At 41.3% G+C, this 25,343-nt stretch overlaps 2 protein-coding genes across 6 annotated transcripts; one reads left to right on the top strand and one right to left on the bottom strand.

Annotated features, from left to right (window-relative positions):
• Positions 1-1,461: 1,461 nt before the first annotated feature.
• On the bottom strand, positions 1,462-16,314 carry snx9b (sorting nexin 9b). Of its 5 annotated transcripts, XM_026998260.2 has the most exons (20): positions 16,001-16,314; positions 14,518-14,604; positions 14,226-14,300; positions 12,659-12,763; positions 10,644-10,697; positions 8,793-8,952; positions 7,892-7,927; positions 7,130-7,262; positions 6,906-6,987; positions 6,420-6,545; positions 6,215-6,332; positions 5,810-5,940; positions 5,615-5,721; positions 5,317-5,420; positions 5,030-5,107; positions 4,803-4,879; positions 3,117-3,206; positions 2,902-3,016; positions 2,685-2,776; positions 1,462-2,443 (listed from the first exon to the last, which is right to left on the bottom strand). In XM_026998260.2, the coding sequence occupies exons 1-20, from the start codon at positions 16,010-16,012 to the stop codon at positions 2,396-2,398; spliced, it is 1,830 nt and encodes a 609-aa protein (XP_026854061.1). In that variant the 5' UTR covers positions 16,013-16,314; the 3' UTR covers positions 1,462-2,395. The 5 variants fall into 5 exon arrangements, with proteins under 5 accessions (XP_026854061.1, XP_026854069.1, XP_026854074.1 ...); XM_026998268.2 differs by lacking the exon at positions 7,892-7,927; XM_026998273.2 differs by lacking the exon at positions 10,644-10,697.
• A 1,381-nt stretch (positions 16,315-17,695) lies between these two features.
• Positions 17,696-25,263, top strand: moxd1l (monooxygenase, DBH-like 1, like). Its single transcript, XM_026998179.2, has 13 exons — positions 17,696-18,208; positions 18,733-18,879; positions 19,495-19,647; positions 21,344-21,427; positions 21,542-21,697; positions 22,017-22,119; positions 22,265-22,431; positions 22,732-22,823; positions 22,922-23,018; positions 23,306-23,365; positions 23,543-23,673; positions 23,769-23,877; positions 24,724-25,263. The coding sequence occupies exons 1-13, from the start codon at positions 17,936-17,938 to the stop codon at positions 24,868-24,870; spliced, it is 1,719 nt and encodes a 572-aa protein (XP_026853980.2). The 5' UTR covers positions 17,696-17,935; the 3' UTR covers positions 24,871-25,263.
• Positions 25,264-25,343: the final 80 nt, after the last annotated feature.

Raw genomic sequence — 25,343 nt, 5'->3', positions numbered from 1 at the left:
ATCTACTTCAGTGGTCTTCACACTGTTGGGGGCCATGCCTGTGGTGGTCTACTTTGACATGGACACTGATGGCAAGAGATGGATTACTGCAGCTTCTCACTGAATCTGTTTAACAAAGCAATCTAAAAAGCTTGTAGAATTTCCAAATGCTTTGGAGAACCAGACTATCTCTGAAAAAACATTGTCTCTTCATTGGAGTTGTGAAAAAACAACATGCTGAAGAGAGTGTGTGCTAGAGTCCTTTAATAATGTGGCATTTTTCTTGAACAATGACCATGGAGATTACACCTTACGCATACACAAAGCATGCCCTTTACCAGGGTGAGTAACCAAAGCTAGGACAAAAATCAGTGTCAGACTCCTGTAGATATCATTTGGTTGCAGCTGCAGTTGAGAATCATTAGATATAGTCGGTCTTTGGGACCATGATGGCGAACTGTTGCTGGTGCCAGACTCTATCCAGGCCACACACATAACCGCAAACGCTCATTGAAGTCAAAACCAGACACGACAAAGACATTGCATTGACTTAAATGGTGCCTACCCCAAGGTAGCTTTCTACAGAAGCAATTTGTTAGTTTAGTTTAATTATTTGTATTATCTGTAGACGCTATATAATGGTAAATATTTTTAAAACAGGAAGTACCTAAGAGTAAATCTAAAATGATTTCACTTTGTGTTTTATGTCCTGTGCTGTAGTGAGTGGTAAGAGGTAAGACATGACTAGCCATCTGAAGTGATGGTGGATGCTGCTCTCTGAAGGGGAAAAGTGCTTTAGGGCACAACAGAATTGTGCATTTCATCTGGAAGAATTCAGACTATTACTCCCTACGTAAGGTGAGCATGATGATCTACCCACGAACCTTCCGGCCACGTCTATTGGCCTGAGCAGCCGTCCTACTGCCAACCAATCAAATTCTCTGAGCCACAATAACAGAGATGACTGGTGAAGCAGGGACGAACTGAATTCTCACATTATTTTGTGCCAAGTGGATTTCTGAAGTGTTATGTACTTATATTATATGCAATACATAGAAACTGAAAATGTGGATTTAGGTTGAACTCAAACACTGGAAAATGAAAAATCAGTTGGCTTGTAAAACATTGCCAAGCAGTAAGTCATACCGAACAGACTGTACTCACAATTTCCATGCCTGGATTTTTAAAAGGTTTTTTCTTATGATCTTAAAAGTTTTGGTCCAAATTCCTTGAAATGCATCACAGCATTTTTATATGCATCTTCCAGCTAAAAAGACGACCCATATGAACTATGTCCCAGCATGCCAACACACTTAATGAAGCAGAGGAAATTCCACCTCTGGTACATAATGTTCATTCACCTATAGAAACAACACCCTGCTTCATCCTGACCCATTCATATTCTCCCCAAAGCTCACACAGCTGTCGGGGAAGACGAAGGACGTCTTCTCACACACCAAAACAACAAATCAATCCCATACATAGAGAGTACAAATCAGGGTTTATTAAATTGTCAAAATAACTTTTTGTTTTTTAAATCATCCTTGGTGCAAATGACGAAAACGTTGCTGTACATAAACAATACATGGAGAAATGGAAGCACATGCACCTGATAAAGAATATATGTTCATGTGAGAGGGCTAAAGAAGCACATGAGGAAGATTGCACTGAGCTGGAAACATTAGCAGAAAACATTGCTTAGTGACAGGCAATGCTGCTCAACATTTGGCGAGAGAGAGACAGAGAGAGAGAGAGAGAGAGGAGAAAAAACATTTGATGCATGGATGCCATCTATTGTGCAAAAAAGGACCAGCCCTCCTATATATCCTCCAGAGATGTCTTTACGTGTGTGTGTGTGTTTTGTGCTGAGCTTCTCCAGTACAGACATAAAAGGCACAGTGAGAGAGGTCATGCCTCTGCAAAAGGCCACACCTCTAAGAGCGTGCAGAACGGCACAGCCAATCCTCCCCTTTCATCACCGCAGGAGACTCACAGGACAAGAGAAATGGAGTCGGCTAAAATGAGGACGAGGCGAACCGAGCAAATGGTCATGGAGCAATAAACGCATCGTCAAGCGGGGCTAGTTTGTTGCTGTCGTTGTTGTCCGTTTAATGTCTTGGCCTCAAGCGTCTTCACTGATCTTAGAGGGAAAGCTTGCTTGCTCTGTCACTTTAAAATGAAGAACTGCGGGCAGCTGCTTTGTGCTGAAAGAGACGCTATGTGGTATTTTATCTGCCTTTGGCCTTAAGATAGACAGAAGCTTTTTTAGACACTGAGGTCACAGGCAAATAAATCTTGAACAGAAAGAGGAACAGAAGAAGCGGAGCGTGGGAGGGGGTGTGGGAGAGAGGAAAGGTAGAACGACGTCCCCACAGCGCGGTGGGTGCAGCTGTGTGTGTCGGTGCAGTCCTCTTCTTTACATGGTAGTGAACTGGCTGTGAGCGTGTCTCAGCTTCTCAGCGATCTGCAGGCATAAAAACAGTCCCTCGGTTCACACACTGCACACACTCCGCGCTCTTCTTTCCCTCGTTCATTCATTTTTACATCCCCCCCCTTCATTCCCTCATGCTGATGCAGCATTACTCATCATACCCTCTGACACACCACGCCAAGCACTGCAGGATCGAGTGTATGGAGCAAACGCATCGAGCATACAGGCTTACGCGATAACGGGAGAACCTCTAGCAGCTGGATAAACACTTTACCGTCTCATAGAATTTCACTTGCTGCTCCAGGTACAACTGCATCACCCTGTTGTAGTCATAGATGCGGTGGTTATGGAAGTGGTTCATCTCCGCTACAGGGACATAATCAGACATGTATCAGGACCAAGAGCTAGTCAAGGGGCAGGGTATGAATGCACTCAATAGCAATTATGCTCTAAGGTTTCTTCTCGCTGGAGGTGACGAGTTGGTACAGTACCCTGTAATGAGTAAGACATGGTACTGAGTCGCTTGGCCATGGTGACTTTCTCTGCCGGGGTTATCTTAGAGGTGGCCACCAGCTTATCAGCCTCCTTCACCTTCTCTATTGCAGCCTACAAGGACCAAAGGGTAAATGAAAAATGTGTTAATGATGTCTTTAATATTAAAGTATACATGCTGAGCCCTCTGTGGCGTGGTTCCTAAGTTCAGTACCTTATGAACTCCGATGGTCTCAGGGAAGCATCCTAGAAGCCCTTTGTACTCGTTGTTAGTCTCCATGAGGGAGTGAAGATCTTTTCTGGGCTGAGAAGAAAAAACACACAAGTAGGATTATCAAATTGACAAACACACATCTGCGCCAACACCCACACCAAAACACCACACTCCTACACTCACTCACTCACATACACATGCACCTAGATATGCAGCAAGTGTGATCCCTAAAATAGTTAAAATAGCTGTGGATATCACCAATTTGACAAATTATATGACTCGTTGCCAAATCTGAGCTAAAAGAGCAGTCAGGGTTCTATGTGACATTAAAAATAAACAAAAGAGGAAAAAAAACCAAACAAACAAAAAAAACCTTGGCTAGCCTCTACAGAAAACAACAGATAACCTTTTAAAGGAACAATACTGACAGCTACAAACAATTAAGTAGTGAGTCTATTTATAGACTGTATGGAGCACATTTGGCTAAATAAGCAGGAGCCCTTACAAACATCACATTTTAATAAGGACTTGCTTACTGTAGTCCATATTAGAAGCAAGCCATAGCTCAACATGGATTCAGTCCAAAAGCACAGTTACTGATCAGAAGGGTGCTGGACTCCTGCACTTCCTAAAGCTTCCCTCCCTTCAAAGGAGAAACATAGAGTGGCTGGTAGAGTTCCTGAATATGGTATATAACCCTCAATCAGTGACAACTCTCCAGCACACTGAAGAAGAGCACTCACAGCAACACACATCAGAGCCCTTGACTAATATCCACCGATTCACACCCGCATGGTTACAGCAGATTGGCTTTGCGCATGTTTAGACTGAATCAACCTACAGCAACGTGTTATCACTACGCAACGAAAAGGAGACAGGCAGTGACTATGAGTAAAGGCCATCAAAAACTGGTCAGTCCAGAAAGAGCTGCTATGATGATGGATGCTTACCAGGGAAGTCCTCCAAGCAGACGCAGCGTACACACCGAACAACAACCAGGTTCGTGCGAGTGCACGTCACAACGGCGAAAGCTTAAGTCAGCATGATTTAATGAGCAAGGCAGAAAGAACTGAAAGTGAGTAGCGCGAGTTATTCTGAGGATGAGTGGAGAGGCTGAGCAGGAGAATCAGACCCAAGTCTCCTCGCTGGTCCCAAGACACGAGGCGGCCTGGGCCCCGCGGACGGGTATCGGACGCAGAGTGAACGCTGCCGACTCTGCTGATCGCGGTCGGCACGGCCATGCAAAAAGGGGCAACAAAACTAAAGGCATGTCCTGGAAGTATATGCCGGAAACCTGAGACAGTCTAAATGAGGAAAAGAAGAAGAAGATGAGGAAGAGGAAGAAGAAGAAGAGTAAGAAAAAGAAGAAGAGGAAATGGAACAGAAAGAGGAAGAGGAAGAAACTAAGGTATACTCTGCAAAAGGTTAGTTCGACTAAATTAAATTGAAAGATATTCACAACCCATTTCTTGCAGACGCTAAATAACAAGCCCTTCCTTAGCCCTACATTAGCCCTTTATTAACAATGGGTGTGTTAGAGCAGGGGAAGTGCTAATATTTAGAGATCAGAGGTACTTGCCCTCTAAATGTTAGCAGGGCTTGGAAACACTGATAAAGTATGTGGAATAAAATGTGCTGTTTGGCCTCCAGTTAAAAGAGGGGTACTGTGCCTTCAATATTCTGTACCTGCTCTGCCACCATTTGGGCAATTTCCTCATAGGTCTTCCCTGCTGCCGTCAGAGCGTCAGTAAGAGTGGCCTCCCCTGGAGAAAATGCCACAACCACACGCTCAAAGGCTGGAACCACACACTTAAAAACAAAATGCTGCCACACCTGTAATTATGGCTAACACAAAGCTACAAAAGGGATCATAACATGCATATATTTCTGTGGGAACAACTAGAATCCTGCACCTTCATATCCACTGCTGTTGAACACTGATGACAGGTTTTGGAAAGCTTTGCCAATCCGTTGGTATTCCTTTGGCAGGGCTATGAGAGAAAATACAAACACCTGTTCATAATTGCCCTGGAAACATAACTATTGTGTGTTTGGAAAGGGATATGCATTTCACTTTCAAGTGTCTCATATTCTAGCATAATCACAAGAGCAATGTGTCTTCCTAATAAGAGAGTTTTTGTCTGTGGTAACGTGGTGGGTGGTTTTGATGGCCTCAGAGGGATTCTGGGAGTTCACCCACGTCCTGTGCATCGTTTCCAGTGCTCCTGTCCCACTGTCAATAGGTCCTTCACTCCATCATCCATTGCTTTAGTAAAACGACTGAACTGCTCACACTTCTGCTCTCTAGACACACACACACACACACACACACACACACACACACAAAAACACACACACAAAATCCTTTAGCAATACGCTACTATGCTTAGGGTCAAAGCCCTGTGGTTAACAGGATCTTATTGATGGGCAGCATTTAATCTGAGTAACGATTTAAATGAACAACCAGTGACAATGTCACAATGTCAGGGAGTCCTCACACTTCCAGAAGGTCCAGGTCTGGCACTCCCTCGGGCTCTATGGTGGAGAAGATCATTACACCGACCGTCTCATCCTTCTCTGCTTTTCTCTTTCCCATCTTCCAATCCTGCACTCACATACGCAGATGCAAGTCACCACCAGACAGGCCATGACATCCCTCTCAGCTAAAAAGCTCGAGCCCTCACTCATCGTACCTTCTCGTCTTTGTAGGTGAGGAAGAGCTGGAAGACCTCACTGCTGGAGATGACTGGGTGTCTGCACATGCGAGACATCCAGGCCTGAAGCCTCTCCATGCGCATCTTAATGAACTCCTCCTCAAAGCGCCCTGACAAGGCACTGCATAGTTACCTTCACTGTCACGCTAAACAAAACTATTGATTTAATTGCCACAAGTTTCCGATGTGCTAAGAAGCTTTGGAAAGTAGTTTGAGAGATGTGTGGAATATCTGTGGTGGGTTTTCTGGTATTTAACAGCTGCATAGCACATTCTGGTGATTGTGGAGCCCTGCAGCAGGTCAGTTATTCTTAACTAAACAAGCTGTTTGCTCTCTGGGTGTGTGAAAGGGGGCCTGAGCATGTAATAGTAATAGTTTCCCTACCTGTCACCTGCTTATCTGGTAGGCATGGGATTGGGATGGCTGAGCCAAATTTATCCAAAAGTCTCTCATACAGCCAGTCAAAGTGCTTGTATCTGTGGTTGACAGGTTTGTTGGTGGTCTGGAAAAACAAATACATCATGAGAACATTAGCAATGTGTTGACATAATACAGTGTTTTGTCCCATTCTGCATGCTGTAGGACTTACGTTGGGTGTGACCTGGTACTCGATGTAGCTTTTGAGTCCATACATTTTGGAGCCCTTTTTAGGGTCTGCTACAACACAGTCCAATTGGGTCTCAGGATACTCCCACACTGGCCCAACCTCCCCTTGCTACGACACAAAAAACACACCCTCAAACATAGCACAGGCCTCTTTGCAGTTATAACGATATGTCCTAGCATGCTTTTATATAGCCATTAAAGGAGCAATATATCATTCTTTTCCAATGATTCTTCTTCAGAATATGAAACAGCCATTATACTGACACCTGGTGACACAAATACTGGTTGATTTGAAGACTACAAAGAAAATCTTTATTCTTAGTCTCATGTGAGATGCACTTTTGTTTGCTACTTCATGGTGGTAAATCCGACTGCTCCTTTAATAATCATTTATACTTCCAGTACAGTAATACTGAATTAACATATTAGCTATTGAAATATTGTGTGCCAACATGAATTAATATCTTACAAAGACAGACAGCTTGGTTCCTTTGGCAGCCTGTTTGGATAAGAGGTACAGCTCTGGGCCTGATTTGGAGAAGCCAGGGAATCTGTCCGTGGAGGATGAAGGTTAGCCACAAGAAAACACCATGAAAAAGGCTGATGATCTCCAGCTGTGGGAAATACCATTGCTGAGTTACGCAATGTAATTCCACGGTAAGAGAAAGGATGATAGCTTGAAAGGACTGTTACTTGTTGAGGGAGATCTTCATGGATGTCCCGTGGGCTCCGCCTCTGTTCAAGGCCCCGCCTTCACCTGCTTCTCCTTCGGTATAGGAGGACTTCCTATCATCCCACTCATCGTCCCACTCATCGTCATCTGCACCTTAAAACACGTCACACACATGCTACACGTTTATTATACATACATTACACATGTATAAGCGCATATTACATACCACTATGTATGTAAACAGATGCGATTTTGTTAGTCAAGAACACTCTGAATATAACGCAAACCATAAGCAGGGCTTTTATTAAGCAGGACGATACTTATATAGCAGGTGCAGGCTACCTCAGATAAATAAACAGTTTATGATATAATAGCCTAGTAACATTTACATGATTCAAGGTTTTCAGGAGCATTTTTGCCAAAGTGAGAATAAGGGAAGGGTTTGCATGCTCTGTGCCTCTTTATGAGGGCCTACAAGTCAATGTGGAAACACCACGGGTCAGTTTGCTAGTCACATATTAAGCCTAGACTTAGAACAAATAGAATTTCCAGTGGTGATTCACCATTGGTCTTGCAGTTTAGTCTTAGACTAGGTTTCCTCTGTGTCTGGAAAAATGACTCCATATTTTTTTAAGGCACACTTAGCATTATTGGAATTGGCCATAACAGTTATACCACATCATTTTAATCAAAGGACACTTTCAAAAACACATGCTGGTAGAACAGTTCCATGCAGAATGTTAGAACCGTTATATACACCCCAGAATTAATGCATGATATACCTGTGTAATCGATTAAGTATGGATAAGGGTAAATGTCTTTGGAAAGAGAGGGAAGAAATAACGTATTATTTACTAGACCGTTTTAACTGAAACCCATACAGTTTAAATGCACATCAACTTTCTTGATTCCGTTCTGACCCACATATTTGGATTAGTGTTTGAACACTACATACTATTTCAATGAAACAGTAACAAAGAACTTTGCACCCTTTAGAAGCAGACTTCACTCCTCAAATGAGTCTGTTTTGCTACATATGGATGGCACCCTATAAAATGTCAATAAAATCTGTTTTTGCCAAGACTAGCAGTTACTCCTCCAAACACTCAGTCTCTACCCTTGCAACTGCCGTCTTACACCACCGAGGCATTCCATCACACATAAAATGTAAATAAACTTTCCGTGTACAGACCTTCAGGTATTTTAAAAAGAAATGAACGTGACAAAGTTTCTGTGTTGGACTGTCACATTAATATTTGTCATATTAATATTAAATTACTTAAGTTCCACATGTAATATAAGTGGTTATTCATAACAGATTTTTTTTTTCCCGTTTATTCACCATTTCACAAAATACAATAAAAAACCAAATGCCAATGATTCCAACATCAATACAATTCAGATGAATAAACACTACAAGTACATTAAAAATCACAATCTAAAACTTCCTAAAATACATACAAATTAATATCACCACAAAATAAAAATCGCTTCTCGGCCTCTAAAATTCACTTTTACACTTAGCGGGTCTTTAGCTCATGCGCCCTATCTCATAACAGATAGGTTATTCATAACAGATATGCAATACCCAGGCTAAAATAGCTCCATAACTCACTCACACTCAGACGTCCTGAGTGCATTCTATTCTTTGTGACTGCAAGGCACAAAGACGGAGAGGTTTACCTGGGCCCTGGTAGGCCTGAGGATGGCCCTGCGCACTGGAGCCCCAGACACTGCTGCCAGTCCTGCCCGTTTCTGTGCCCTCAGGCTGGGCGGCCCAGTTATTGGAGAACCCCCCAGAGGCGTTGGTGTCGAACACTGCCCAAGGGTCATTACCGTTACTCTGTAGGAAAAGACAAGCATCTGAAGAGAAGGACCAACCTGCACTGGAAGTCCATTCTTCCAAAACCACTAATCCATGAACAATGTGAGAATGTGGCGATGGGAAAATCAATGTTCAGTGTAGTATTTGCTGCAAGATATGTGGCAAAAACACTAGAACTGCGCTTATGCCACATATCGCAATTACCAAAATGATTGGTTTCTTAAATCATACTGTGATGCATCAAAACAGATCAGTAAGCACACAATCTATAAATATCAGTGCTTTTTTAGAGGCTTCTGTGATCAGGAAGTCCAGTATGGTGATTAACAAATTAAAACAAGCATATTGTGCAGTCTTAATGTTCACCAGGCAACATTCTGTGCCAAAAGTGGTTTAATCTCACTGCATCTGCAAACCGTGCACTAACCAATACGGTTTGCCACATTAAACTAAATCTGTACATGTAAAGAAAAATAGCAAAGGGCATCTGCAGTTTTAATTCTCTGATATTCAACACCTGCCATTATGTGCTCTCTTGCTAGCTGCATCGCTCTAGGTATAGAGATGTGCACCGAACCTCTCACACAACACAGAAAGGAAAAGGTTGATAAAATACGGAGCTCATGTGCGACAGACGAAATGGACAGAAGTGCCATCCAAGTCATCAGCTTCTCTTCAATAAACATTCTGAGCTTCCTGTGAGGAACAGATTCAAACCACATCCCACTCAAATCTGACTTTAAAAACCCAAAGCTTAAAATAGTTTGTTTTGAGGCCGTGCTTTGTTCAGTAGCTTTGTACTTAAGTGTAGAGAGCACACAATGATGGTACAGAGAGATCAGCTGACTCCCCTTCTGTTCAAATGGGGAGCTTCAAATGGACACACTTTCTGGGTTCAGCGTGTCCTTATGTGTGCGTGCGTGTGTGTTTGTGCGTGTGCACGTGTGTGTTGTCCCACACCTATAGGCAGACGGCATCAATGGACCTCTGGCCTTGAGAGGCCAAAGGTCAAATCTATTTTCTACGCAATAACACATGCAAAAAAGGGGAGCTTGATCGCTGTCTGTGTATTTCGCATTAAGCAACCAGGGAAAACTGCATGCCATGCATATGGTACAAATTCTGACCATGCTGAGAATATGTAAGATGCATGTTTGTGTAGGTCATTATACACACACAATATGTATGTTGCACGTGCGTGTGTGTGTGTGTTTTTTTTCCCCCAGATCAGAAGCGTCAGCATAGGCCAGTGAGTACAAACAATTCAATAAAGGAATGCCACTAACACTAATATTAAAAGACTGAAAAGAAAATCTACAATTTAATTAATTCTATCACTAAAAATCAGACCATAAGGCATATAAATTCTCTCTCTGAATTAACGTTAATATCGTTCTCGCTGACACGTTTGTTTCACTGCCTTGTTTAAACAAGACACTGACACTGAGATTGGTGTAAACAGTGATGGAATTGTATTGTATACATAGTGCCATGATTTGGAGGTGTTGCGTGTATAAGAATGTGAGATGCTTAATTCAGCCACAGGAATGTTCATCCCTCGGATAGCGTGTGTACACTGATTATGGCAGTAAACAAAAGGGGGAGGGGCTTGGTGTGGAAAGGAGGAGGGGCTTGGGGTTGAAGGACAGCAGTTAGGAGAGGCACCATGCGTGGCCCCCGGCCTCGTGCAGTATGGCACGCTGGTTTACCTCATTGGGGGAAGAGGAGGGGGTGGCTGGAGTTTCCAGCTGAACTACTTCCACCTTGAAGGAGAGAGTTGACATCATCACAGAGTACGTGTGAGGAAAGGGTTACCACGGCAACCTAGAGAAGGGTTTTCATGCAGAACGGCAGTACTGACGATATTACGAAATCGTCCATCACAGCTGGCCCTTCTAAACACATACAATGGACACTTGCCAGCAGAAACAGCATGAAAGAACCACAGCACTTCCAAGCTAGGGCAACTGACGGCTGACAGGTCATTATCATAGTGTAGCAGGTTACACCATAGGTAGGAAGGACAAGGAAGAGTCAGAGATGATGAAGACCATGTGGTGATCCGTGCTTCCGTGGTTTCTTTGGATGGCTAACAGAGTCAAAGTAGTAACCAACCTCGGACTGATCATATGGGACATACCCACTACAGTCTGTTACAGTAACTTCAGCCTCTTAAAACTAATTATAGCTGCAATTCGTTTTTTAAAACTAATTTAAACAGAAAAGAAAAAAAATATGCAAATTTCACAAATCCTGAAAATGGAGCTTTCACTTCTGTATCAGATAAGAGAACTTCTGAGAAGACATAGCCAACAATATTTGCTATTATGCCCAGTGTCTCAATGCTAAACAGCTCCATGATGAATTAATGCTAAAACTCCTGAGAGGTTCTGCGAATACACTATCATATCAGTGCATTGCATACGCTACATGTGTTCACCTCCTCGTTATGACAATAGTATTGTTTTTTTAAATGGTTTGAAATAAATACTTATAATCCACTAAGGATTACATAGTAACCAAAAATGTTATTTTTACTTACAGCATAAAGTGAGGCGTGTGTTTGTCGACGGACGTGGCATATTTGGATCTCTCTTAATATGTTTAGCTTCATTTAAAATAGTCAAATGTTCTACTTAAACATATGTTTGCATTTTCAGATATTGTGTACTGAGAATCATTGACAATGGGTGATAAAAGAAAAAAAATGAATGAAAATGTATATGCATTCTATGAGTAATACACTTACAGTCTGCGAGGACACTTACATACATGCTGACAATTACCTTTTAGTGTATAAAGACTCCCCCATCATAAGAGTTTTGGGCACTTACCAAAGTCATGCAAAAATATTTACAGTTCATATGTAAATTTAATTAATTACATAGGATTAAAATGTTGCAGGTACGGCCTCGAGTTCTTGAACGAACAATAGTAAAATGATGCGCAATATGTAACTAGTCTTAATGGAGCACTCATCCGAATGGTTTTACATATTTTCTGCTTTAAAATTTGCCAGCACTGAGATAACACTTTTCCAGTCCAAGCCCTGCCCTGAAACGTCCCTCAAGAGCATAAAAAAAGACTGCAAGAGAAAAAAAACAAATGTTGCTGTTCTAAATGATGACACGCTGATAAACGATTCGTCATGCGATTGGTCATGCATGTCCCATGTCAAAGGCAGTTCTCAGCTTCCTGCAGCCAGTACTGCGAGCCAAACCAGGGCTCCTTGTTTACTACAAAACAAGGGATCTATTGAAATAACTACTTCTCACAATGTCATAACAATAGTCCAAGTAACTCCCACCCACTTATAGCTGCATTATAATTTCATTTCCACAATCTTCCCTGTGAGCAGCGACGACATATCTAACTATGCCTTTGTCGGCTGTCACAGTGACCGGTTTTATTTCACTCGTTTGCTTTGCCACAACCATCCTACGTCCACATTTTCACAACACGGATTAAAACATTTTGCGCTTGGATTTGGAATCTCCCTTCCTCTCCCACTGACTCAGTTGCTTGCAAGAGACTAAGAGCCAAGTGAAGAGTAGAAACAGTCAGAGACAGAGGGAAAAAAAACCAAAAACACAACTTCCCTGTGCTGCCTCGGGTCCTCATCAAACAAGCTCGTCCCGGTAAGCCCTCCTGTCCAGGGTTGCGAAGCAGTGGGTGGGTTTTAGAGGAGGGGGCGTGGTCACAGGAGGGGCGTGCCACCACTCACCTGGCTCTGGGTACTGCAGGCTGGGGTCAGGGCGTGAGTGTCAAAGAAGGAGAGGTCCAATGGGGCTGCATTTCCTGCTGCTGCAAATGGCTGTGGCTTATTGAGCTGTGGAGAGACGAAAGCTGACATTTACACTCTGGAAAACAGCGACTTGCCTAAATAGGGGCAGGGGTTGTCCTGACCTCAAGGCTTGTTGTGTGTTTTGGTTAGAATGCTACAAGCTGCAACAGAGTAATTAAAGCGTCCTCTCCAACTCTGCATGGTTTATACCCAGCAGATCTGGAAAAGAAGCTTCCATGAAACAAGCTAAGGGAAGCACGCGATTTCAGAGAAGCATACATGTTGTCACAGATGTGTGATGAAGAAAGATTGTATGCGTGTGTGCATGCGTGTGTGCATGCGTGCGTGCATGCGTGTGTGTGCATGCGTGTGTGCATGCGTGTGTGCATGCGTGTGTGTGCATGCGTGTGTGCGTACGCAGCTGTGAGGGAGAGAGAGCAGGAGCCAAGCCTGGTAATGTAGAGCACAAACACACTTCACTGCTCCAGTGTATTTACACTGAGACTGAGCTGTTTACAAGGCCTCTGTCCGCCCACCCTACAGGACTACATAAATCTTTACAGGATAATAAAGATGAAGCATGTACAGACACACAAAGTCACAAGATTTTACAGAACACACTTTATCTGAATGCTAATTTAATGCATAACAAACCTTTTTTGAAGAGTTTGACAGATCTCTAAGCCATTAAATACCATTATTTACCAACACGCCAATGTAATAATAACTAGGACAGATAATTCCCCATTCTGATGAAGTTGCCTGCATGACCTACACTACACTATCACCGTGGTATCTGCCATTCATTTCCATGGTAACACTGCAGTTACAAAACCAGACACCATATCTTCCTTTCAGTTTAGTGATGGATAAGTAGAGTTATCTATTTACATCAGATGAGCCAAATCAGATGAGCCAAAGTAAATGTGAGCAATGTAGGCTAATGTGTGATATTACCACACTCTGATTGGTCAAAAATTTGCTTTCACTGCAGCAGTATGGAAAATCCCACTGTCTGCATACATGCTGAAGTATTCAAAAGGTACCTCTTCGTTTTGAATTAATCAAAAATAAATAAAAAGTCATTGTAATTCCTTATTCATATACAAAGCCCTATTATAAAACAGACATTTAAACAAACAAAGAACAACAGGCTAAATTTTCTTATTATCATTATTATTAAACACACAGACACTATAACAAGATAATGTTAGCTATAATTATTATATTAAATCATATATGCAAACTAAACACACCAACATGCATGCACCCAGATTCTGCTGATCTTTAAATGTCAGCCGGTTCATTTTGGGTCATAAGGGCAGAAATGGCTTCCTGGTGCCTCTGGCAAACACCTCACAGAGGATGTTTCTGTCCTCTTTAGGAAACATCACACACAGTACTACACAAATCATGGATATTCATACGTGTGTGTGTGTGTGCGCGCGCGCGTGTGTGAGTGCGAACACACAGCGCCTTTGACCCTGTGTGTGCCCCAAGGCCTTACCTCCACATAGTCTTCTGGCACCAGGCCGATCTCTCCTCTGGAGTTCTGCGCTTCTAGCCAACCACCTCCTATGTTCTGAGAAATCAAGTAAAGGTTTCAGATTTACAGAAAATACTCTAACTGGTCTCAATGAGGCACAGCCATGCTTTTGCCCCAAAGCATCTCTCATTCAGAACACACACACACACACACACACACACACACACACACACACACACACACACACACACACACTCACTCACTCACTCAGACAGTGAGCAGTACCAGCAATGATGGTGGGATACCAGTTTACCTGGTTAGTAATTGTGATTGTTTCCCCTTCCTTCACTGAGAGCTCATTGTTCCCTGGTTCTGCTGTGAAGTCATATAAAACCTGTGCCTTTGCAAGCAAATAATGAAGAACAGAGTTAAAGATGCAGAGTCAAACACACACACGCACACGTTTGCAAGTGTGAGCATCCATGCTCTTATTTAAAACCATTAAACTCAGCATTCTTTTGTGATGATAAAGACAGGGAAGGTTGGTCTAACTTGGTCTGTTCAAATAAGTAATAGAAATTGTCTTCAGTTTATTTTTTCTTAGCTGCATTTTTGATCTGCTGAAGATATTTGTTTTGGCAGTAAACTGAGTCAGTTTCATCTGTGCAGATAAATATAATCAGTTCAAACCACAACCCAAAGCATGAAATGCATTCAAATTTTATAAAACTCCATATAGGTAAGATAGAATATTGGCCTATTTATATCTATATTAATTATATGGGGAAGGATGCATTAATCATTACAAAGCCCCCATTATTCTAACACACACACACACACACACACACACACACACACGCCTGAGTGAAGGGCTCTATTTAGGAGTCCTACTCAGGCTACAGGCTTTCTTTATACCAACAGGGAAAGTCTCTGTGTATGTGCTTGTGTGTGCGCCTGCATCTGTTTAACTTATTCAGTGTTAGCATATCTGCCTTTCTGATGTCTTAGTGCATCACTACAAATTTGGTAATCTACAAAATGCTAAGAATTTATTAACTATTAAACAAATTATACCTGAATGAAACTAAACCAAAATTAGTAATCAGAGCTCTGCTGACCTGAAATACATATACAAGACCACTGACTAATCAGAACATACGCTACTAACACTACAAAATAAAAGTATCATAGCTGGAAAAAAATTTGGAAAGAGGTCTATCAATAAAGGCCAAACATTAGACATCCTAGTAAAAGGATAAATTATGGAATTTGACTGAGACACTGCTTATAAGGCCACTTTCATCTAGACTACTATCTGACATCCCAACAGTTACCCTAGAAAAGCTCAGCGAGTTAATTAAATATGCGAGTTAACTAAACATCACATCGATGTTTCTGAGCAAAAATGACTAGTTGAATAATAACAGTTAATACAAAAGTGCAGCCGATTACGTCTGCGAGCCCATTAAAAACTACATATCCCACTATCCACTGCGCGATGTGATGACCCGTACTGGAAGGGTAGTGAAATGTCACAAGACACTCTTAATGATATATTTTTTCCATGTTTACAGGAAAACGGTGAAACATTCTTTAAATATGAGAACCACATACCACTGTCTTAGACAAATGTAACAAACTTTAATATGTCAATTGCGAAACCTGTAAACCTTCTAAATAAACGAGAATATATGTTGGCGCCTGCTTGGAACTGTATTACAAGACTTACCAGTGCTTTCTAGGCAAAGGAATTCAAAACGTTTTAGTTATAGAACAAACGTCAAAATAATTCTCACCTTGAATGCCATTACGATTGCATTAATCGATCATTACAGAACTTGTGGTTTGTTAGTGATAACGATTCCTCAGCCAGACATTTCTCCGTCTCAGAACTCCGCGAAAACAATCCTTAGCAGAGCAGCTGAACCAGCTAATTTTAATACATTACTAAAACCAACGTGTCCTTTAGTCCTCACACCAACAAAGTAAAAAGAAGTAACAATCCCAGAAATGAATTCAATATTGTTGCTAGATCCGGGCGAGCCGACGCTCCAGGCTCATTAGCTGATCAACTTTGGACAGAAACGTATCCCACACTGGACCAGATAAACCGGAAACTATAGCTGCGCCCTGCAAGACGTACTTTGTCCAGATGGTGTGTATTGTGCAGACTTCAAATTAATAATAATAATAATAATAATAATAATAATAATAATAATATTAACAACAACAACAACAATAATGTATTTTATTTGAAAATGTTATGTAGTAATTAGTTAATTTGTATTGTTTCGGTGCTATATGGTTTTTGTATTCATTTCTGCATTCATTTATTTTAAAATGTGATGGTTAATAACACTTAAACAACCATTTGCGATTTGGTTCTAGACGTGCCGTGGTTATTTGTCTTAGATACAACTGTAAAATTTGCCATCTAAATTAAATTGCGTGTCTCTTAAGACCGTAGATTTCCTTCAGGTACTTCAGATGAAGTTAAATTAGCATTGGCTTAATAACGTTCAGTACTTTGTCAAAGTTGTAACTTTCTGGAAAGTCAGAGGTGAAGTCGTGATACCTATAAGCAATTTGGTGGTGTGTTGAGTTCGCAAACTTGTTTTCCTATAAATGGTGACGGCGACCTCTAGCGGTCCTGAACTGTAGCGACAAATTAATTCAAACCAGGACCTACCCGTTCACACAAACACGAATCTGCAAACAAGCGTCCCGGACTTTAGACTAACATTTGCGAAACACTTAAATGTTTGGCTGCAAAGGCTGTAACTAATGGGTGCGGGTGAATGCTGCGCTCAGAAGAGACTGCTCTCTTCATAATACTGACTCACAGCATATAATCTATAAATCACACGGACTAAGTTTTCATTTAAATGTTTCGCAAATGTTCTGCGAAAAAAAAAATCAAGATGACGTAACATGATTGCTTTAATGTGAGCGGGAGAAGTAATTTGGCGGTGTAGCTCCGCTGTGTTGTTTGAAAGGGTTTCACCGTTAACTAAACAAAAAACAGAACTAAAACAAAAACTAAAAAACAACTGTTTTTGCCTAAAATCGATACAGAAATGGAACCAGGAAATTGCTGTAATATTCTTGTTTATGTAAAGCGCTGTTACCTTTGTGTATGAAATCCAAATAAACTCTCACTTTGGGACCAAGAAACCTGAAATGTAGTATATGTTCCTGTTTTGTACACAAGTGCATTTTGCACGACAGCTAAAATGTGTGTAATTGTCTCGAAGGTGAACTGCTTGCGTGTGTTTGTAATGATGTGATAAATTGATTTGTTTCATGTCAAGGTTTCTTCCTCTAGCGCTTAATGAGTTTTTCCTGGCTTATGTCGCCTCTGGCATGCGCTTTGATTAAAAAAAAAACCCCCCAAAAACGCTACAGCTATAAATATATATCGATTGTCTGATGAGTATGTGGATTTTGTAAGTGTAGTTCTGACTCAGGCTTCTGAGCCTTGTGTGGCGTTATCCTCTGCACTTTATGCTATTCCATGAATACCAGGAAGTGACTGAAGCTCTACAGTAAGAGCAACAGAATACAAAAGGTCTCTGTATAATTCGGTGGCACAGTAGAGTTCCTGTCCCTCTCTGAAAAAACCTGACAGACACAGTCTTGTCGAACACAGATACAGTGAGAGAGAGAGAGAGAGAGAGAGAGAGGGAGAGAGAGGGAGAGAGAGAGAGAAGCATTCACTGTTAGGGAGCACTATGAGCTTTGTTTCTGTTCTTATGCCCCTGGTCCTGTCCATGGTCCATGTGTCAGGGGTGGCTGAGGACCCACTGCTCCCTTTCTCTGAGTACCTGGACCAAGACAGCACCATCAGGCTCAGCTGGGGCTTTGACACCCAGAAGGACTCTATTCTCTTTGAAGTGAGAGCGAGGACCACTGGCTGGGTTGGCTTTGGGTTCAGCCCCAACGGGGGCATGGATGGAGCTGACTTAGTTATTGGAGGAGTGGACACCAAAGGCTTATATTTTACGGTAAAATAATTCATATGTTCAGAAGCAATGTTTTGGCTATTAACTTTTTAATAAGTAAATTATAAGCATGGAGTTTAATTTTATATATATATATATATATATATATATATATATATATATATATATATATATATATATATATATATATAAAATAATTATTATTATTCAGTTGAAACTAATATGAAATGAGAGGCTGGACCTATTCATGGGTTCTTGTATGAGGGGTTTAAACATTATTAGCCTATCTATTAATATATAATTCTAATTCTATTTTTGGATAAGAAGATTGTAACAGTAAAACATTTAACATTTAACTCTGAACTCGGCAACTGCATTATTTTAAAAATGTCAGATGTTTGCCCTCTTCCAGTGATTCCTTGTGTGATGGACCTGCTGAGACAAATAACATAAATACCTTTAAATATAACTACTGTAAACCTGATACTGAGACTAGTGTATCCAGCATTCCCTGATGTAGAAATGAGAAAGAAACCCTGCTTATGAATGCTCTGTGCTGTGTTTAGGATAGGCATGGTGTGGGCAACTCCCTGCCACCTCTGGACAAGCAGCAGGACTATAGACTCCTTGCTCTGACCGAGGCAGATGGACAAACGGTGATGAAGTTCGAGCGCTCCATCAGGGCCTGTGATAAATATGACCTCCCAATCACTGTGAGCAAATTATGCCGCATTCGCTTTACCGCTTTCTATAGCATTCACAACATTGTCAAACTGCAGCAAATATTGTGTTACACTGGCAATAAAGGGCAAAGCTAAGAATCAGCAAGCCCTATTGTGGTCTACAGGTGTCCTGTGCAAAATGGTCCCAAACAGAAGGGAATTCTGTTGCTCTCCCTGCATCTCCACAGGGTATCTCAGTGGTGTACAGTAGACGACTGCTTGTATTCATTAGCTACCCTCCTTTAGTTTTTGGCTCCATGGGATTTATACTTTTGAGTATTAAATTGCATTGTGACCTGAAATTAAATATTCTATCTTTAGTGTACTTTTATTACTGCAGTCATGGACAGCTGTATTATTTTCTTCAGAGCTTGACAAGTATTTTGACTGCGCTCCTGTCAGCTATTCACAGTTGAGCTCATGCAAAGAAAAAACATTCATGTCCATTTACTGTTTTTCCGCATGCTGTCAAATAAAAACAATTTTTTTATTCTGCCAAATAAAAACAACAAAAGCATTATTGCAAAAACTTGAGAATAACATGAGAATAACTTTCTGAGATTGTGAAAAGTGTACTGAATCAAATCTCTCCTGATTTCTCCCAAGGAAGTGCCAATAAAGCTGATCTATGCATATGGCCAGAGTGATGACATTAGTTACCACAGAAGACAGCGGGGCACAAAGGAAGTGAACCTGTTGAAGTACATGCCTCAAGCCAGGATTTCCGACAGCAAATACTTTGACCTGACTGTGACCAATGTAAGGCTGATTTATTCTGACATGTCTGACTCTGCTATGTTAGTTCATGTTTACCACTACTATCATATCTGTTAGGATATTATGTTTCAGCAATTGTCCAAGTTTTCATCGATGGTCAGATTCACACTTTAAAACTTCAAAAGCTTCAGCAACACTACTGTGTCTGACAGTACTCGTACTAGTGTAACACACACTACAAATCCACTGTCATTGTAATATCACTGCTTTAATAATAATACCTGGTCAGCAGTGGTACTGTAGCTAGAAACAGACCAGTGATGAAAAGAATAGGGGTTGTGTGTGGCAAAAGATAGGCAGAAATAATTGTACACCTGTAAACCCATTCAAATCCAATCTTAAAACAACTTATTTCTAGCCTACAGCTTTCCTCAACCGTAATCTTTGGGTTTGTAACGCTGGGAGGCTTGGAAAGATGCAAAGGCGAGCCGTGTAGAACACAATAACGTTTATTGACAGACACAACGAAGACAACGTAGCACATATGCTCATGTAAGGTTCAACACGGACAACTAACAATGACTACACAAGACTTTATATACATAAACCGTAACGACACGAAACGAGGAACAGGTGATACACAGGGCGAGCGTGGCCATGCAGACGAACGCACACACACGGGATGAGGGGGCCATACTGTCACAGGGTTATGATATGATTTAAGTATCATATTATTATTATTATTATTATTATCACTGTTGTTATTTTTATTATTACTAATCTCTGCTAAGATATAACGTAGCCAGTCAGTGCAGGTTGAAGGTGTTTCTAATAAAGTACTTGGTAATTATGATACTTGTGGTAATTAGGATAATTAAGAGGTAATGCAGATTTGTGTATATGCAGGAAAGGACTGTCCATGTGTTGTTGGGAATTTTGTATGCTTTGACAAATCTTTCAGAAATACCTTCCATACAGGTTTTCAAAGCAGCCTGTATTTCTGCCATTTACTTTTAACTTATGCCACTGACATGGTTTTCACAGATTTAACAGATTTGTGTTTGTTAGCCTGTATTGTTTGCTGCTTTGAATTTCAAACGCTTAGGAATCAAATGCAGTTACCTGATACTGAGAAACTCAGGGAAAAGTTTAACTGTTTGAAAGGGTGTCACTCGAGCCACTGCTGAACTTTTCTAACAAAACACTGAGAAACAAGAGAAACAAAACCACTTTCAAAGCTGCTTAAGAGGTACAAAGTTCTTACAAGCTTAAACACACAGGAAATCAGGAGATGTTTAACAGAAAGTGTCTGTGCATGCTAAACACTTTATAGTGCATAGTCTTTATACAAAAAACTAATAATGCAAATAAACATCAACACAATAAAAAAGTAAAAGGTACTTCAGACAAATTGAAGCACAATTAAGCACTTACTACCTTTAAGATGCCCTCCATCTCCACCAGAGCCTAAACTGGGGTTGGGGTCAACTGTACAGGCACCCCCCCCCCCAAAAAAAAAACAACAAGCTGCCAAAGTTCAAAGAACTTACCATGGCAGTACTTTTATTCTCGAGCAAACATACTTTCTGTTCTCATAAATATTTGATTATTTTGTGTCCTCGTTAACCTAACACTTGGCACTGAAAGGAAGCATGTGGTCATTTTCAAAGAACATTACCGTCGTTGCAGTGTTATGTTACCGTGTGTGCCAAACTTTTCTTTTAACCTTCCACTACAGTTCACTATACCCTCCAAAAGCACACACTACCACTGCAAGATTATGAGACTCCCAGCACTCGATCAGAAATATCACATCTATCGTGTAAGTAGCTAGGTTATAGTTATGCCACTACATTTCAGCTGTACCAGCTTAGAGTGCCAGTGGTACATTTTAAGAAACCTTTGTCTGTCAAATGTGCAAGTTTACTATTTGCAGGTGGAACCATTGTTGGAGAATCGAGACCTAGTACATCACATGCTGCTATACCGCTGCCCGCCGACTGTGACTACACCGTATGAGCACGCATGCTACGAGACGGAGGAAGCAACCGAGTGCTACCAGGCCGTGGCAGGCTGGGGGGTGGGAGGAGGAGTGAGTGGCAAACACTTTCTGGGGGGTGATTTTACAGTTACCCTCTCTCATTAGCTTCGTCTGCGTGGGTCATTTGGAAGTTTGGACTAAGAATGAGCTGCCGCGTTTCTGTCTCACTGACAAGTGCGCTTCCTCTTCTTGCACCTGGGGAGCGTGGACGTTCCAGATCAGTTTTTAATTTTCTTCTTATGACGCAGAGCCCATCAAACCTGAACCGAGTAATCAAGAATGAATAGCTGTAGCTTTGTAGTGACTTCTGAGACAAACGAGGAATGGGCTGGGAAACCCTGTTCTAGCTTTGTGTTTGCCACATCCTCAGGCCTTTGAACTTCCTGAAGTGGCTGGCATCCCCGTAGGGGGAGATGGAGGGAAAATTCTGTATAGGCTTGAATTGCACTACAACAACCAGAATCAGAGTCCAGGTAATCTAAACCCACCCTTAACTGAAACAAAGCCTTCATTCCCTGAAGGGGGTACATATTGTATTACTAAACCTTTCATCATAGTAGAATACCATTAAAATAGGTTTGAAAGAAAGCATGCGAGCTGTTTCTCCTGTATGTGCAGGTATTGTAGACAACTCAGGCTTCCGGCTCTATTACACCGCTCAGCTGCGTGAGTATGATGCCGCTGTCCTACAGGCAGGACTAGCAGTGGCTCCTGGGTATGCAATCCCACCAAACGCATCGGCCTTCCTCTCCTATGGCCTGTGTGACACCCACAATATTCCCCAGGTACAATAAGCATTTGTTCATTTTCTAATACCGCAGTCAGGCTTACTGCTTAGGTCCAAACTCCAGTTATGTTCTTTGCGTGATTGTCATTCAGATTAGTATCAAAAGGGTGACAAAATATAGGCTTCTAAGAGCGAACTAATAAACCTAGTAAACTATTAATTAAACCTCAAACACTGTGTTATTAGAAGACAGACTGTGCAGGTTTAAGTGCAGTGAGGTGTAAGGTGTAATGTGTGGGAGGTTGCGGGAGCTGTCTGGAGCTGTTCCGCACAGTGTCTCATGCCTTGTGCTCTCCAGGTGCTCTCTGAGCCCACCCGGGACATGCAGGTGTTCTCAGTCATCCTACACACCCACCTGACTGGACGGAAGGTGCGGGTTGGCCACTTCAGGTAGTAAACAAGAAACCAAAGTAATGTTCCGTTATAACTGATAGATTTGATTAGAACTACAATATGGTTACGCCCTTTTGTGTTCTTGTCTTTTTTAGGGACGGAGAACAGATTGATTTCTTAATTACGAATGAACACTACAATTTTGAATATCAGCAAGCCATAAATCTGGGAAAAACAAAGACAGTTCAGATGGTAGGTGTCAAGTTAACAAAAGGTAATCACTGTGGCTGCCTTGGACTCACATATGCAAATTCACAGGAATTCATACAGTTTAACTTGTATGATAGTTTTGCATTGCCTCTTTTAGCAATTTGCCCCCTACATTTAATAGTCATTGAGTACTTTACATTTTCATTGTCCAACATTACAGTGGAGACATCTTAATGACCAAGTGAAAAACTAAATATGCAAAGGATTGCAAAATGTCAAAATGTTATTTGTATTATTTAAATCAAATTAACTTCATTTTCTCCTGACAGGGTGACAAACTCCTGGTGGAATGCACATATAACACCAGTAGTCGATCAGGACTTACTTGGGTTCGTAAAATCAGACAAAGCTTTCCAGAAAGTTAGTGTGAACAAATATAAAATGGACAGAAGAAATGACTAAGCCACTTTGAACAAATTTAGCCAAAACATTAATAGACCTTACCATTTCTTTCTCCTCAAATTAAGATGCTTGGAATTTCAGGCAAATGTTATTCTTCCCAACAGGTGGGGTTGTCCACTATTAATGAGATGTGCCTGGCCTTTCTCTACTACTACCCAGCAATGAATCTCAGTAACTGCATTAGTTTCCCAGACCAGAAAGCCCTGTTTACCAAGATGGGTGTCTATAATGCAGCGTAATACAGTGAACATTCCTGACTCTATCCCACTTGTGTTTGATTGTTATTCCTTCTTAAAGAGCTCTTCTCAGTGTCATCTCTTTACTTTGCAGAGACTGGATTAAAATGATGTCCACAAAGACATGGAATGAAATGTCAATCAATGACTATCAGCAAACACTAAAGATGATTCAACAGAACACAGTAGTGGGAAATGTAACGGTAAGTACCAGATAATGGCAGCCTTTTTTTTCTACTGCTTTCCTGCCAAATGCTACAAGCAGACTTTGAACCTAATCAACAGCAGCGACCTGTCTAGCAGTGTCACAGTAACTAGAGCTGAGGTGTAAGCTTAAAGACAAATCACCACTCATTCACCACTTCATCGATTCAACTGCATGGTGGGAAATTCCTCTGCCATTTAAACTTTTGTGGGTACTTCAGGAAACTCATTAGGGTCACAGCAATTGAGTTTCAGGTACAAAATTGGTGCGAACTACTCTGAACGGATGAAGAAGCTTGGGTGTGTGGCAAACATCTTCAGTTATATTACAAGTCCTGTCACCGTGACATACGATTGAATGACGTGGATGACTATAACTCTTCTTAAACAAGCAGGGACCTATACTGGAGATTATCAATTGGTTGGGTATGCTACACCTCGATATGGTCATAAATGAACTGCAGATCTGAACTGTAAGTGCACCACCAGGACTATTTTTAGACAGATACAAACATAATGGTGTGCATGCAGCCTTTAACGTAAATCCAGCTAGTCCATAAATTCAGGATGCATTTTGCATTCAGGGTACCGACTTCTATCTAATCGCTAGTCTGAAGTCCTAGGCATTCCCCAGTGCAGCGGGGAAAAAAAATCATTGACAACAGCACATGTAGTGTTCAGTCAGCCTGTCTACAATATACAATATGAACATTTGCTATAATCTGTTTTACTAATATCCTTGGGAGACTGTGGCCCTCCTGCAGTTCCCAAACATGCCATTTAATACTTAACCTAAATAGGCCCATGTCTAATCCCATTTACATTTTTACCCCCCACGACTGAAGGACCACGCATCATACAGCACAGGGATTATACCTGAGCTCAAAGCAACTTCGTCTGTGAGCTGCAAAAGGAACCGTTCTGAGGTGACGAGGCTGGCCGTGAGTTCACGGCTGCTCCTCCTGCTGACAGCAGCATACACACTCACATAGCACTTTTTACAAACCCCACCGGGGGTGCACAGGGGCGCATCAGTCAGACCACTACAACATAAAAATTCAAGTGGTGTTTGAACGAGTAGTACTTGTTTTGCTGACTTTGCCTAATGAAGTTTGACTGGAGAAAAAGTAATTATTACTGTATGCATCTGATCAATGGGTATACTTGGGTATCTTTCTAATTTACTTAGATTGTTCTTCAGAATTAATGTAACATAACAGATTAGTTTCATAACGCACCTGCGTTAATGTTCTCGGTTGATCAATGTTCAGTTAATTAAAAAAAAAGTCGCAAGTTTGTTTTAATTTATATTTATTCCATGTTTTGTTCATCTCTTTCCTGCACGGATATCTCCAAACAGTAATAAAAATAATAATGAACGTCAATGTAATTTCTTTAAATGTCTTATTGACATGGCCAGACAGCGCGATTGAGGCGAGGAAGTGTTATAGGAACGGATTTCCCA

The sequence above is a fragment of the Electrophorus electricus genome, chromosome 3, assembly GCF_013358815.1.
Source record: "Electrophorus electricus isolate fEleEle1 chromosome 3, fEleEle1.pri, whole genome shotgun sequence".
In the NCBI taxonomy this organism is placed as follows: Eukaryota; Metazoa; Chordata; class Actinopteri; order Gymnotiformes; family Gymnotidae; genus Electrophorus; species Electrophorus electricus.
Note: the sequence above shows the minus strand (reverse complement) of the source record. Positions and strands in the feature narration are given on the sequence as shown.

Excerpts from the sequence above, each read along its gene's own strand:
- snx9b (XM_026998260.2), bottom strand. Across the intron at positions 5,722-5,809 it reads TCACCTACAAAGACGAGAAG|GATTGGAAGATGGGAAAGAG; the intron begins GTACGATGAGTG and ends ATGTGAGTGCAG. Across the intron at positions 5,108-5,316 it reads CTGGAAACGATGCACAGGAC|CCCTGCCAAAGGAATACCAA; the intron begins GTGGGTGAACTC and ends TTTCTCTCATAG.
- moxd1l (XM_026998179.2), top strand. The coding sequence starts at position 17,936 with ATGAGCTTTGTTTCTGTTCTTATGCCCCTGGTCCTGTCCATGGTCCAT. Across the intron at positions 18,880-19,494 it reads AATATGACCTCCCAATCACT|GAAGTGCCAATAAAGCTGAT; the intron begins GTGAGCAAATTA and ends ATTTCTCCCAAG. Across the intron at positions 22,824-22,921 it reads GTGCGGGTTGGCCACTTCAG|GGACGGAGAACAGATTGATT; the intron begins GTAGTAAACAAG and ends TGTCTTTTTTAG.